Consider the following 14064-nt stretch of genomic DNA (forward strand, 5'->3'; position numbering starts at 1 on the left):
GGGCTGCTCGATTATGGGAAAAAATCTAATCACGATTATTTCGGTCAATATTGAAATCACGATAATTTAACACGATTACTCATTGACTTCTGGAAAGCAATTATTGAACTTAAAAAACAGTGGAAAAAGTTAAATAAATCAACAGTAAAAAAAAACACATACAACTGTGAAATTCGCCTTAATACTTTTCCTATTTAAACTTTATTTTTTCATTCAGAACACAAGAAAAAATAAGAGTTTACTTGTAAAACGTAATGAGCTAAATAATTGTTTTTCTCAATTATTCTGTTTTTGTGATCATTGGGAGCCGAAATCATAATCACAATTAAATTTTTATTAATTGCACAGCTCTAATTTATAGTGAGTGAATCCACTTGGTGTTGTCTTTGATTAACTATATGGTATTTTCATCATGTGATTTATCCTATATTCAGACATGACACAAATGTGAGGCACTGCTGAAGTCTGGCTCTCTGCTGCAACATTGCATTAAAATCAGAGCAGAAGAGGCTTGAGGGCAACACAGGGTTTTCAGGCACTTCCATCAACCTGCGACTAGATGAGAGCTAAATCTACAGGGCTGTGAAATGATGAGTGCTCACTTTTTCCTCATCCAAACACAGCGGAAAGATCCATAATTCATTAAAGCAAAACTTAAGTTCATGCATTACAGCTGCCACTGATTTAAAAAGATGGACACATGTTCTGCCTTTCTTTTGAAAGACCTCAATGCTCAGCAGCGGTGCATGTATATTTTGTTTATCATATTTCAGCTGAAGACATTTCTGCTGAAGGTAGCTTTAAAAATGTCGACGCCATGGGGGATGTCCCTGTCATTGAGGAAGTTGATAACTGATTCAATGTCAAACAAAGGAAGGAGGCTAATGTAAGTCAGGGGCAAATCTGAATTAGGAGCCATTAAACAGTTCAGGGAAACGATCAGAGTGTAATGGAAACAGGTATATTGGGAATAAATTCCCAGCACACTGTACACAGGACAGGAAGGTGAAAAAGAGAAAGAGGAAGCGACAGAAAAACATGGAGAGGTAGAAAGAGATCACGAGTCACAGAGAATATATGACCCAGTTATGCCTCTTACTTTGCATTCCCTAGTCTAGGTATCCTGGGTGATTTTGGTTTTTGGCAGGCCAGAAGCCTGGAGGGAAGGAAGGGCAAAGTTTAAACTAAATGAGGAATACACTCCAGCGGTGGGGCTAGTCATGTGGATTAGCCTGCTCCCTCCCATGGCCAGTTTAGACACAAAGATAGTCAGGATGCCAGACAGTCACAGCAGAGCTGGAGCATTCTCTTCTTTCCCTACACTCCCCTTCTTCCAGGCTGCTGACGTCAGCCACCCAGACCACACGACTCTGCTGCAAACAGCACACCTGCTGGCTTGTGGCTTCCCAGTCAATCTGGCCCAGCTCCATCTCTGGCTCAAAAATGCAGGTCTGTTTACAACCTGGGCACACAGTCCCAATCCTACAGTAATTGCAGTATCTATTTCACGCTTGCTCGTGGGAGAAAAGAGGAGCGATTGCAGTACAGCCTGCTGCTGATAACAAAGATATCAAAGTAACACGAATCATGCATGTCTTATTAATGTTTTATTGTTTCACACTGCAGGTTAAATGTTTCCCTGGTATGTCTTTGGGCGGCTTCAATGCGTACATGTTGCTGACTACTCAGATAATTCTCTAAGGATTTACTTACACCCCTTTACTACAACTGTACAGCATACGGGAACGGTTTTGTGTTGTAATTGATGTGACAGGCCCCCTCACCTACTTTTTATGAAATCAGCATGAACATAAAACTGCACAATCATCAAAGCAATGCTTGTAGAAGTGAGATCAAAGGGAGAGAAATACATTTTAATATTAGGGCCTGTTTTCATCTTTACAAGCAGTATGTCTCAGCTGACAATATCAGCTGTTTGTTTTCCACTGTGGTAAATGACCATTTTTATAATTATGAAAATGTTATTCATGCACACAGGGATGCTGTGGTCACTAACTGACAACATGCAATCCTGCATCAACATCACATAGCACATTGCAGCTATGCTTTTACGAGTGTGGATCTGCGAGAGCCACATAATGTAACTTAGTAGGCATGCTCTCCAAAGCAGCAACGGGATACCCTATATGTGCATTATTGATGTCAGAGGTTCAAGGGAAACAGCATGAGCAACAACACTAGGCCTAAATGATGATAATTAATACCAACAAGCAATACTCCAGCAAGCAACCTCAAGCAAAGAGACAAACTGACACATAAGAAAAACAATCTTGTCAAAAACGCCCTTTCTGTCATGGATTGCAGAGTGTAACATGCTTTTGACACCCCATCAACCTGAGCTTGAGGGAACTGTCTGTCCTACAAAGCTCGTTGAAAGCCTGTCACTAGATTCACTCATATATTATGGCAATAGTAGGTCACTTGAAGGAAATACATCAGCCTTGTGTTATTTAAAATGACAAAACTCTACATAATCCTGTTTAGGGTCTATTGTCTCTTCGTAGACACCAGCTGTCCTTGTGCTCAAACAGTCGCTTTTTCCTGTCTGCCAAGTCAGACACAATTGCATCGCTATTCAGAGCTCTGCGGAGTGAATGTGGTCGACAGGTGACTAACCTGAATGGTGCACGTATATTCCGTATCATCCAGCAGTCTGACGGTACAGCTGTATTCCCGCTCAAGATTCCTGATGCTGCCACTCATGAATCGGCTCAACATCTTCTCAGGAGAATCGATGATCAGCGTCTAGGACCAGAACAATAAACTCAACACCAGCGTGCTAGTGAATGTCACATTGACCACAATCCCCGGTCCCCTAAACGACCAGCAGCCACGGATTTAGCCGCCGAGGCGTGCACCATTGTTGTCCCGTTAAGTTTTCGTGCAGTGGGCCCTTGCTAAGAGCAGAATCCAAGGATGCCCGCATCCAGATCCAGAGACAGCTCAGCCCTGTTGTGTGTCTGTGTGGTAGAGGCGAGGATTATCTCTCACCATTCACTGCTGCCACTTGACCAAGCGGGCGGGTCCCAATGAAAAGTGACGTCGAAAAGAACCAACGGGAGTGTGTGGCGTTTTCTCTGCGCTGATTTGTTTTTCTCACACCGCAATTTGTCCCGACATACAGCTACCTAGGTCCAGGAAACATTCACATTGGCTTCTGTTTTTTGAAATATCCTTCACAGACTTACAATTGAATAGGATATTGTCTTTTTATTTATTATTATTTATATTGCAAACTAGGCTACTAGGTGATGACTGCAGTGTCTTACCCCTTATCCCATTTTAACTAAAAGCTGTGATGGTAACATGTATTCAGTCCAGAGGTATTTATGACTAATTAGGAGTGTGACTAAGCCTGAATACATATTATCCCCTTAGCAAATGCTGCAAGAAGCTCCTGAATCAATACCTAAATAGAAAATAATGTCATGTGGGATTGACTACCTAGCTTTCAACCCAAAGCCGTGCCAGCCTGACCAAAAGTCATTGGCCTGAGTTGTCAAACCACTAAGGGGTTGTAATAGTTTTGTCTAAGCCATCGTAAAAAGGGGGAAAGGCAAGCATACATTCTATGGGGAAAAAGGCATTTTTTATCATTCCTATTCCTAGATCATATACAGAGTGAATATTGAATTATACCGCCACCTGCAGACCAGTCATCGTTAGTGCGTTTTCAACGGCCATCAGTGCCCCTCCGTTTTATGCCACCGGTTTGATGTGAGGACGCTCTGGGGTCTCTGAAGTGATGAAGGATCTCCAGATAAAATCAACGGCGGTGTAATTGTACTATTATTTAATTTCCACTTATTACTCACACAGCAGAGTTGACCAAATCGTTATCAATGGGAGACCGTTGTTTATTTTTGCATGAAATTCCAAGGTCTGCATTACAGCATACGGTATGCTGCATAGCACATTTCACACATGGGTATAATTGTATAATTGTATCTCGGCGTTGGGAATATTGTAACATTTGAATTACTGAAATCCAAAATGTTAACCCCTTCTTGCCGATTTTCTGCCGTGACCCGGATTCGAACCGGGGTTGCTGCGGCCACAACGCAGAGTACTAACCACTATACGATCACGGCGAGCTAATGGGGACTGGTGCTGCAGTCGTCCATTTTGTCTATAAGAGTAAGACACTAGACACAGGAATTATGACACTAGCTATATAAAAAGATTACTGGACAAAAACTTGATTTTGTAACGTTAGAAGCCTAAGTCACCAAATGACAGTTTAACGTTAGAAACGTAACAGTAACAGCTTGCTATCATAGTTAACATTTGGCTAACTTTAGCTAAAGTTTACTAACTTAACGTTAGGTCAGCTAACGTTAGCTGCTGGACCTAAATTGCTAAGACGTGTAACGTTAACGTTAACAGTTAACGTTGTTGTGCCAAGCGGACAATTTTAAGATAGCAAACTGTAAACATCAAGACTGTTCTGACATTAACGGTAATACCCTGGTATTAACCTGGTATTCCGTCTCGTATTGATTCAATATAATGTTAACGCAGTCGCTAACTGGAAACTTTGCAAGATGCTAAAACTAGACGACGCTGAAGTTAGCTTCCGATTCAGCAGGGAAATTGCTGAGTGACTGATCCTCCGTTTTTTTTAACCTTTTACTGTATTGAATGCGTGTTAGTCATTGAGTTAAAGTTTTAATTATGTCTAAAACATACTTTTAGATTTGTGAGAGCTTTATTGTATTTGTGAAAATGCAATAACTGGAGATTTTAATGTTTTTGTTCATATAGACCACACTGGACCAGGTTCAGATCCAAAACCACTGTACCCAGACTTGTCAAATCTGGTCCAAATTATCCCAGAGAGGCTAAAGATTCTTAAAAACATAGTTTCAGATCAGTTAGATCTGGACCTGGTCCAATGTGGTCTACATATGAACAAAAATAGTAAAATCTTGCTTTATTGCATTTTCACAAATAGAATAAGGCTTTCGCAAATCTGAAACTGTGTTTGAAGAGTCTTTAGCCTCCCTGGGATCATTTAGTCCAGATTTGATAAGTCTTTTATAGTGGTTTTTAATGTGGAATGTTCAAAGTTGTCATCATGTGAAAAGAATCTGTGAAATATCCCTTTATTGCATTCAATAACATACAATACAGTTTTCACAAATCTAAAATTGTGTTTTAGACATAATTAATACTTTACCTCAATGACACACATTCAATACAGTAAGAGGTTAAAAAAACAAACAGAGGATCAGTCACTCAGCAATACATTGCTGAGCAATACATTGCTGAGTGAGCATGCTCTGTCCATTAATATTATACCGTCTATGAATCGGGCGCTGTGAATCGGAAGCTAACTTCAGCTTTAAGTTTCCCTTAAATTTCCCCTTAACTGCTAAATCGGAAGCCAACTTCAGCATCGTTAAAACTAGATGCGTTTTCAACTTAACATTAATGTGACCGCTACCGGGTCCGTCGCCAACTTCAGTTAAGTTTATTGTTTTTGTTTTTACACCAAATGGGAAGTATCGTATTTTCCTCATTAAGGCCCGTCCACACCAAGAACAATAACTAACCATAACTAAACTTGATGACGTTTTTGTTTTTGTCAACATAATGAAGCTAGTAAATTTGGACCTAAGTCATGCAATTTGGTCAAAAGTAGTATGCACTCACTTGTTCTCTCAGTCAGGTTTTATGCAAAACAGCATCAGCATAATTGTTAATTGTAGTCTTTTCAATCATAAAACGTTGTAATCCATTTAACAGTTGATTTGACAGAAAGAAATAACAGATTAGCATGTTTCAAAACATTGACAATCAAAATAGTGATAAAAGTAGTGGTCTTTATTTGATAAATTAGGCTAGCCAGCTTGCCACTGATAAAAAGTAATGTCTCTTTAAGTATTATACAATTTATAATGAAATCAGTGGTTAGCAAAAGTAAGTGTTAATGTTTCTAAAGTGTTGAGCTAAGCATTAAAGGCTGGTAATGCAAACCAAACAAACCTCACTCATTCATCATCATCATCATCATCATCATCATCATCAATCACACACAAGATGTATGATCAGCAACTGAGTAATTTCTAATCAAATCAATAAAAAGCATCACATTTCCAAACAAGTATTTACAATAGGACCGAAAAAGATCTAATGTCGGAGAGTGAAGTCTTGCAGTTCATTTTCATCATTCTCTTCAGGTTCGTTGCTCCTTGTAACTGCAACTTTAGCAGCACACTCTGCCTTTCTGGTGAAAGGGCGACACGGACCAGCCAGAGTCTGATGCAGCCGTGGTTTGCTGCTTGAAATGTTGCCCATACTTTGAGCAGAAGCACCTTCTTGTTTCTTGGTTGTTGTTGCATGATTCCTCCTGTGCAATTTACAGGATGCCACCAGAGGCTTTCCTATGTCCACCTGTTGGCTTTCTGTCTGGCGTAGCGTACTGTCCATGTGAGTATAGTGTAGATCCACCTTGATCACCAGCGATTCCTAACAAAGGGAAATGATGAACAAAATTTCACATTTATTGTACAGACTTTCTTGTATAGACGTGCTCTGTTTTTTTGTTTTGTTTTTAAACACCTCATAGGAACAGAATCGGGAGATAAATCATAACTGCATACCGTAAGCTTTTGAAGAGCACAAAGTCGCAGAGTACAGTCTGGGTTATCAGATGTCTTATATAGTAGAGAGTCCATCTCCTCTGACCTGCCAGGGCCGGAAAATATGTCTTGTATTGGCTAAGGATTCAGAGCATAAAAAACATTTTGTCAGCATTATCACAATTTTAACCAACCATATCAATAAACATGTCCTGCATTTACACTGGTATGGCACTGACTCACTGATAGAAATGCACTTTAACACTGATGCATTCAAAAATCAGCCACTAGGCGTCGGTATGGGCAAAGACTCTGCGTTCAAAAGCATGCATGTAATACACTAAGAGACGTACAGCAGATTACTATTACTACTTCCTGCTTTGTCTTTGCCTGTGGCTACCGCAGGCTGGAAGTCTATATATGGCCAGAACATCCTCAGACATGTGAAACGTGGGGGTGAATGGTCATCATTGAGAAATTCCTGCTGGCTCATGGAAACTATCAGCATTCTACAATGAGCAACATGGCATTTATGATGTAGATACAAATTGCAGTTTGTAAACCAAATGTTGAGTTTGGTAACTCTTGAAAGAGAAAGTCAAACTTTAGTGAGTTGCCAAAAAAACAAAGCTATTGCTGACATTTCTGTATACTGTACATTTCCTTTTCACCTAGAGTGTGTTTTGTTTGTTAAAACTAAAACTGCCTTGGTTCAAGAATGTCACTTCATAGATCTCTTATGGCTCCTATTATGAGCGAGACTAAAACTTGACAGGATCATTTTAAGTAAAGGTAAATATTTACAGGTATGCTACTCAGGGTGACAGTGCAGTCCTGGGTTCGGGGGCCTGTAGTCTTTACAGTGGCAAAAGCCACCAAGACATTAGAGAACAAAGCTGAGAAGCTGACTTCCACTTCAACTCCGCAAACAAACTTCAGCTGCTTCTTCCGTGGTAGCTCTGAAAGGCAATATGAAAAATATATATATTTTTTGATAACAAATAACATAATGCACATCGGTTTTACTTTTACTGTACTTCTGTATTATTATGGTATTAAATTACTGAGAGAGCAGTTGACTTTGCCGGATCCTTGGTTAACCACATTAAGGACTTTCCGCTTCTCTGTTAATTTAAGCCGCAGACTTTTATCTTTCATCTAGTCTGAAGGAGACTGAGGAGATTCTCAAATTAGCTCATGTCTCCATTATCAAAGGTTTAATGTAAGATTGAGGAAGTTAAGGTATCAAAAGGTATTTCCTTTCATGAAACAGGAAAATACTCAATGTAAAATGTGCCAGTTCCCTGTTTTGATTGATCAAAAACAATGCGTAGCAGTTTTTTATAATGGTGCTGAAAATATCACATTAAACCACAATGTCGGCACTTGGTTTGTCACATGCTGTCGTGTAGAAGGTGTTGGTAACAGTAAACAGAATAATCTCTTTCTCATGCTCAAAATGAGAACAGATCAAGAAATGGAACTGGAATTTACTAAATGGAAAATAAACTATATTTGGAATGTGGATGTATTTCACATATAGGTTCAGGGACATTTTCCTTAACTCACCATTTGCTTGTCTCCAGCAGGCATCTCGCAGGTGAAGCTCCCTTGTATGGCCAGTGGTCCGTACTGGGTCTGCAAGGGATCGAGGTTCCTTCAGGGTGTGTTTGATCTCCACTTGCTGCTTGCCTGTGACTAGAGGGTCTCTGCCTAGATCTGGTGTAGAGAAGAGGGAGAAAAATGCAGGTAAATATGACGCGTGTAAGATCTGGAAAAAAAACCTCTACAGCAACTTCACATACACATTTCCAGTGTGTTTTTCCCATATTTTACTCAGTCCACTACTCCACTTTGACCAATACTGAGAAAATCAACACTTAATTAACTACTTAAACCTTTATATTCATTTACCAACTGCAACAGCCTGTGTCTATTACTCTTTGGCTCATGGGGCACCCTGGAACTTTGCAATAGCAGGGAGAAAAAGTTCATAGGATTTACATGGCTGACATTGAGGAACTAAGATAGTTAATAGTCACAGTAATTGACTGGACTAAATAAGTTTTGGGAAACCCCTGTTCACAAGATTTAATACATGCAAACATATGAATCATTTAAAAAGATTAGCAGGGTGGGATGGCTAGCCAGTAGTGAAACTATGATCAAATAATTTAATATAGATTTATGCATGGCTTTTTTAGAAGATTTGGTGTCGGGATATTTGGGGCAAGCTGTCTTCGCTGTAATGGATGAGCAACCAGCAGCTCATCACCAACAGCTCTTTTTCCATTCCTAAATAAGTCCCAGACAAGATGAGCAGATATCAAAAACAGAGGCTTAGGATTTTCTTAAGTTACTGCCCCATATTGTTGCTGTGGGATTTTAAATAAAAAGTACAAACATAAAAGATGGTAAAACCTGTTGTGAAAATGCTATAATCATTGGTGTATTGGTTCATCTAAATGTGTCCACATGCACACACACAGACACACCGTGCTGAGTGCTGTCAGCAGGGCGTCCTGTGAACCCATGAGAGCAGTGGCAGGGGTGCGCAAACGGCAGAGCAGCTGTCTTGCACTCTGCAGCTCTCAGGTTTCTTGCTGTTCTCTTGCCAACAGTGTGAATTTCCAGAGAATGAGGTCACATGCTAATGGTACCTCGAAAAAATGATTCTACCAGAGACCCATCAAGCAGACAAACACATTCTCAAGACGGGTCAACTTGATAACTCCCGACGCTGGTCCATCACGGCTATACTTATGAGTAAACAACACTAGAATGAATTGCCAATGATAATAAAACTTGTGTGTGATCCACCCAGCGCACCAAAGGACAACCTGTTCCCTTCAGATCTGTTTACTCTCAATATGCCAGAACTGTGAATGGATAAAAGTAAAAAAAATAAAAAAAATAACGATTGTAGTATCAGCCATACATTTGTTCACTTGTAACGACTGCTTCCTCTGTGGTGCACACCTCTACTTGATTACTTAAAACCACAGCATGGTTGAAAAAACTACACCTATCCTTGTTACATCATCATTTTAGATTTATCATCAGGTTCTCAAAAACCAAAACCACAGTCTTGTTTGAAAAACTTACCCTCAGACACCTTTTCTAAAACATGTGTGACTTTCTCAGTTTGCAGGATGTGCGCATTCAAGTACTTAGTGAAGATTCCAGTACTTTTCCCCCCGTCTTGGACCTCAAACGCCTCAGCATCTTCACATCTGCATTGGTTATAAAGGAAATGTTATTCAAAAAGATTTAGTGCTGCTTTTTAATATCCATAACATAACTTTACATTCCACAAAATGTTCACTGATTTGAAAAAAATAGGTATCGGTTTCTGTAGTTGAAATTAAATATCAAAACAACTAATAAAAAGTACATACGTGGCATAACCGTAAACAGTGTTCCCACTGGGTCCCAATGGCATGATGCCTGAAGGAATGCAATCCTGGTTGTACCTTTATAAAGTAAAATACAGTTTTCAGAAGACTAAAGCAATCAAAATAAATCCTGATAACTTGCGTATTATGACCAAATCTACTCAAATGTACAGTAAATAATAGTTTGTTCATTTGTATGTTACAGTTTGTCGATCACAAGTTTAGAAAAATAAATGAAAAAAATCTATGTGTCACTGTCTTCTGTTCGTGAATTAGTGAACTTACCATTTTCTACAGGTATCCAATAGGATAACACTCAGTGCAGTCCGTCTTTCCTGCATGCTGAGCATGACCCTCTGCACACAGACACAGTTTTCAGGTCGATATGGTTGTGGCGCATCAACGGCTACCAAGTAATTCCTCCCAGCATGCTCATATCCATGACCCGCGTAGTAAAAAAGGCCTGTCAAGAGTGATAAAATACACATGTAGTTACCACTTAAAATCTACACATTTTGCACCAAACATACACAATCCTGGGATAAATAATATGCAATGTTTTGGAGCAGCTTAACGAAAGGTCACACTGGGAAGCAAATAGACGCCTGATTTCTATACAGTATGATTACGATATGTTTCATAAGACATGCTTTCTCAATTTTCCATCTTTGTTTTGTTATTAGCAAGAGAACAGAGAATAGTAACAGATAGCATCATTCTAATACAGCATGACAGTTCTCTTATCATTGCTTTTATCTTTTATAATTTCATATTACAGCTCTATCATTACTGTGTCCTTGTGTATCTGTCTGCTGTTTAAATAACAGTAGTGGCCTAGTCCTCTGAACAATATGACTATTTGTTGAAGCAGTATACTCTAGTTATTGATAGCTGAATGTTTTTATACACTACAATGCCACCTTTCTTCTTTGTTTAGCACTGTTTAACTGATTATCACAAGCAGAAAGACAGACTTTTAGTCGAAATTTGTTTGTCTGATTGTGAGTGACCCTCTTCAAATATTTTATAAATCTTTCTCAGTGTTACAGGCATACAGGAAGTGCCATACATGGCATATAAAGTTAAAAAAAAACGCCTACGTTTCTTTTTACCCCTCATCCACTCCTTTAACCATGCATATGTGTAAAGCAATATACTGCTACTGTAAACCACTCGGAGATTTGTGACCCATGACACGTGGACAACAGATAAGAGCCACAGAACAAGAAAGAGGAAGTTACAATGTTATATTTCAGATCCCACAAGAATCTTGAAATGACAGCATTTCTCCAAGGACAACAGTTAAAATAATGTATCAACTGACAAATGTAGCTAATTTAGAAACAATTATAATCACCATAAACTCCTCTGTCAAGGAGCTGCATGAACTTTTCAATAGCGGCCAGCATCTCCTCCCTGGTGAGATCCAGCAGGGAAACCACTCTGAAGCCGAGCTGCTGCAGGAGGTTGGCCAGCTCATGCACATCCATAATGGGGGCCATTAAGTCAGGGTGGTTGGCATAATTCAGGTTGCCAATAAGTAGGGCGACTTTATCAGTGGCTAAAAAGTAGATCGAAGTAGAATTCTAATTATAGCAACACATGGAAATGATCGATCATTACCGCGATTGTTTTCTACAGTAGCACACTAAAAATAGCGAGGCGTGACAGAGTTTCTTTCCATAAAACCGTACCTGTGGGTGCTGCAGGAGGAAGCTGCTCAGTTTGCACTGGAGGATATAAAAAAAGAGAAGTACAAAATTCTTATTTATTTAATCGAAAATCTGATCTTAAGTTCTACGATTCTGTTCAGAGGACACATACAGGACAGTACAATTGAAAAATTTGACAACTATTGTTTTGTTAGCTACACTGTACAGTACATACCCCAATATGAGTTACAAACAAGAGAGACTTTGCAAGAACTAGTTTCACTTTACATCACTTTCCTGTTGTGTTTCTTAGGCTCTGATCAAGTACTATTTGGAGTCTAACTTCCTTTTTAGTCTAGAAATGGGAAAGTACCTGCAGCATAATGGAAATAACTTCTAAGTGCTAAATCAGTGGAATGAAAGGAGTGTAAAAACTGATTTCCTTTACAGCCCTTTCATTGGAAATGGAGGAAGTAAGGTCTGAAGAACAATGATAAAATTGGGAAAAAGAAACTTTAACCAAGTTGATAAAAGTAGTTTCAGTTATGACTTACCAATGTCAACATTGACTGGTTCAGTCCATGTCTCTTCTAGCACGTTAGATATGGAGCACAGGTATGATCCTCCATGTTCGACTGTTGCACGGTCAATCTGCAGATACCACAGTAGATTTAATTCCTACTATTGTTTGTCTTTCTGGTTATTCCCCCACATGTAAGATTACTTATCAACAAATCAAAACTTTGGCAAAATATTAACCAAATGCTGCATTAGTCAGAGCCAGTGGAATGGCACAGTAAATATAGCACAGTGTAAACAATGACTGTCAGCACTGAGGTAAGTAAACACTCCTTCCTTACCTGCAGCATGTCACTAGTTTTGTCCAGCAGTGGCTGTCCATTTCTGTACCACTGATAGTTTGGAGTAGGGATGCCAAAGGCAGCGCAGCGGAGAGTGAGTTTTGACCCTTGTCGGACTGTTTGGGTTTTAGGGTTGACCGCGATGTGTGGCTTACCCTGCCAGTATACTGGCAGCCCTAATGAGGTTTGAAGGGGAAAAAAAGAGATAGAGATTCAAAATCACAGCAATAAACTAGCAATATGAATCAAACTGACTTATTGCCAACTGACAGGCAGTGGCTATGTTGTAATATGTAAAACAACCAAAAGTACACCACACTACTACGATATAAATCAACATGAGAATTTCACATTGCATACCTGATTTATCAATGTCCAACACCTTGACTTTCACCCAGTCGCTGAACACGCAGTTACAAAAGTGATCATTCACACGGCACACATAGAGCTGAGTTTTTTTAGCTTTGATGGTCAAGTCTGCTTCAGTGCCTCCAGACACCTTGAATACAAAAACAAAATGTTAATTATAACTAAGTACAGAAACAGAAAAGATTAAGATCAGTGCAAGACTGTGTCAAACATATTCTCGAAATGACAAAACTTGTTTCAGTTGTCATTTTATGTAGCTAGTTGATCCTTTATTTAAACTGGTGGTTTCAACAAGACTAAGACAGCTGCGCACCAGAATAGACATGTACAGCATCAGCATAAACAAATAGAAATTCACAGCAACTGTCACACACAGCAGACAATATTTCCACATTAAAGTAAAAAGTGCCATTCACATGCTGTTTTAAAACCTTCAAAAGGAATGATATATTTTAATTTCAAAGTTGTTAAGTAACTCATACACAGGCAGATGTCAAATCCACATACCTCCTTTTCATCAGTGAACCACTGGTAGTTGAGGATACCTGTGCCCTCAGCACGGACACTCAGGGTCACCTTATGGCCCACAGGTACACACACAGAAAAAGGATGGCGAACTATATAAATTTCTGAAACAAATCAAGTGACAACTCAGTCATCTAAAATCAGTTGTCTCTATGTTTGAAAAGTCACAATATGTGGTGTGGTAAAGAGACACATACCTCTGATCATTATTTGACAGGGTTCGGTGCAGAATGCAGTCATCAGTGCATTTTCTTCTTCTTATAACAGACTGTAGGAAGTTGAGTTTAAAATTACTGTTTTAATAACTACCTTATAGAAGGCTACCACCCAAAATCGAAAAACTACAAAATGAATAATATAGGGAAACGGCTGTAAATGTAATTTCTAGCCTCAGCCCTACTTCTTATTTCCAGTGAAGTTTGCTTTAATTGTACACCGCAGTGAACAATAGGTCTACAATAGGAAAATTGAGGTCTAGATTCAGTTAAAAATGTCCCTAATGTAGACATGAAAATTATCATAAACACGCATGTGTAGTGTATAGCCTACCTGCCGTCAGCCTCGTACGCGTTGAGCAGCTGTCGGACCTCAGGCAGTGTATGTTTTCGTCATCTCATTCTTCATAACTTAAATTACATCGACAACTTCCCTTTCCCGG

At 39.3% G+C, this 14064-nt stretch overlaps 2 protein-coding genes and 1 non-coding gene across 3 annotated transcripts in view; all 3 read right to left on the reverse strand.

Annotated features, from left to right (window-relative positions):
- The window catches only part of frmd5a (FERM domain containing 5a), a 59895-nt gene extending 56667 nt beyond the window's left edge, over nt 1-3228 (reverse strand). The window contains exon 1 of the mRNA XM_078256075.1: nt 2638-3228. Within this exon, the coding sequence (XP_078112201.1) occupies nt 2638-2739 (102 nt within the window). The 5' untranslated portion in view covers nt 2740-3228. The remainder of the gene's footprint in view (nt 1-2637) is intronic.
- Nucleotides 3229-4040: 812 nt separating this feature from the next.
- Nucleotides 4041-4112, reverse strand: trnah-gug (transfer RNA histidin (anticodon GUG)). The gene has a single exon. It is a non-coding gene; the product is annotated as a tRNA-His (tRNA).
- A 998-nt stretch (nt 4113-5110) lies between these two features.
- On the reverse strand, nt 5111-14064 carry malt3 (MALT paracaspase 3). The gene is made up of 15 exons (XM_078256948.1): nt 13956-14064; nt 13604-13674; nt 13389-13510; nt 12873-13011; nt 12513-12688; nt 12207-12303; nt 11695-11730; nt 11358-11561; nt 10286-10463; nt 10004-10078; nt 9711-9838; nt 8175-8324; nt 7410-7564; nt 6627-6743; nt 5111-6492 (listed from the first exon to the last, which is right to left on the reverse strand). The coding sequence occupies exons 2-15, from the start codon at nt 13644-13646 to the stop codon at nt 6154-6156; spliced, it is 1959 nt and encodes a 652-aa protein (XP_078113074.1). The 5' UTR covers nt 13647-13674; nt 13956-14064; the 3' UTR covers nt 5111-6153.

This window comes from Sander vitreus, chromosome 8 (assembly GCF_031162955.1).
Source record: "Sander vitreus isolate 19-12246 chromosome 8, sanVit1, whole genome shotgun sequence".
Classification (NCBI taxonomy): Eukaryota; Metazoa; Chordata; class Actinopteri; order Perciformes; family Percidae; genus Sander; species Sander vitreus.

What these genes read in the sequence shown, in the direction of transcription:
- malt3 (XM_078256948.1), bottom strand. Translation starts at nt 13,646, where the DNA reads ATGACTGCATTCTGCACCGAACCCTGTCAAATAATGATCAGAG. An exon ending in ACCAGTCAATGTTGACATTG is followed by an intron (nt 11,731 to 12,206) that starts GTAAGTCATAAC and finishes TATATCCTCCAG; the next exon opens with TGCAAACTGAGCAGCTTCCT. An exon ending in TCCTCCTGCAGCACCCACAG is followed by an intron (nt 11,562 to 11,694) that starts GTACGGTTTTAT and finishes TCTACTTTTTAG; the next exon opens with CCACTGATAAAGTCGCCCTA.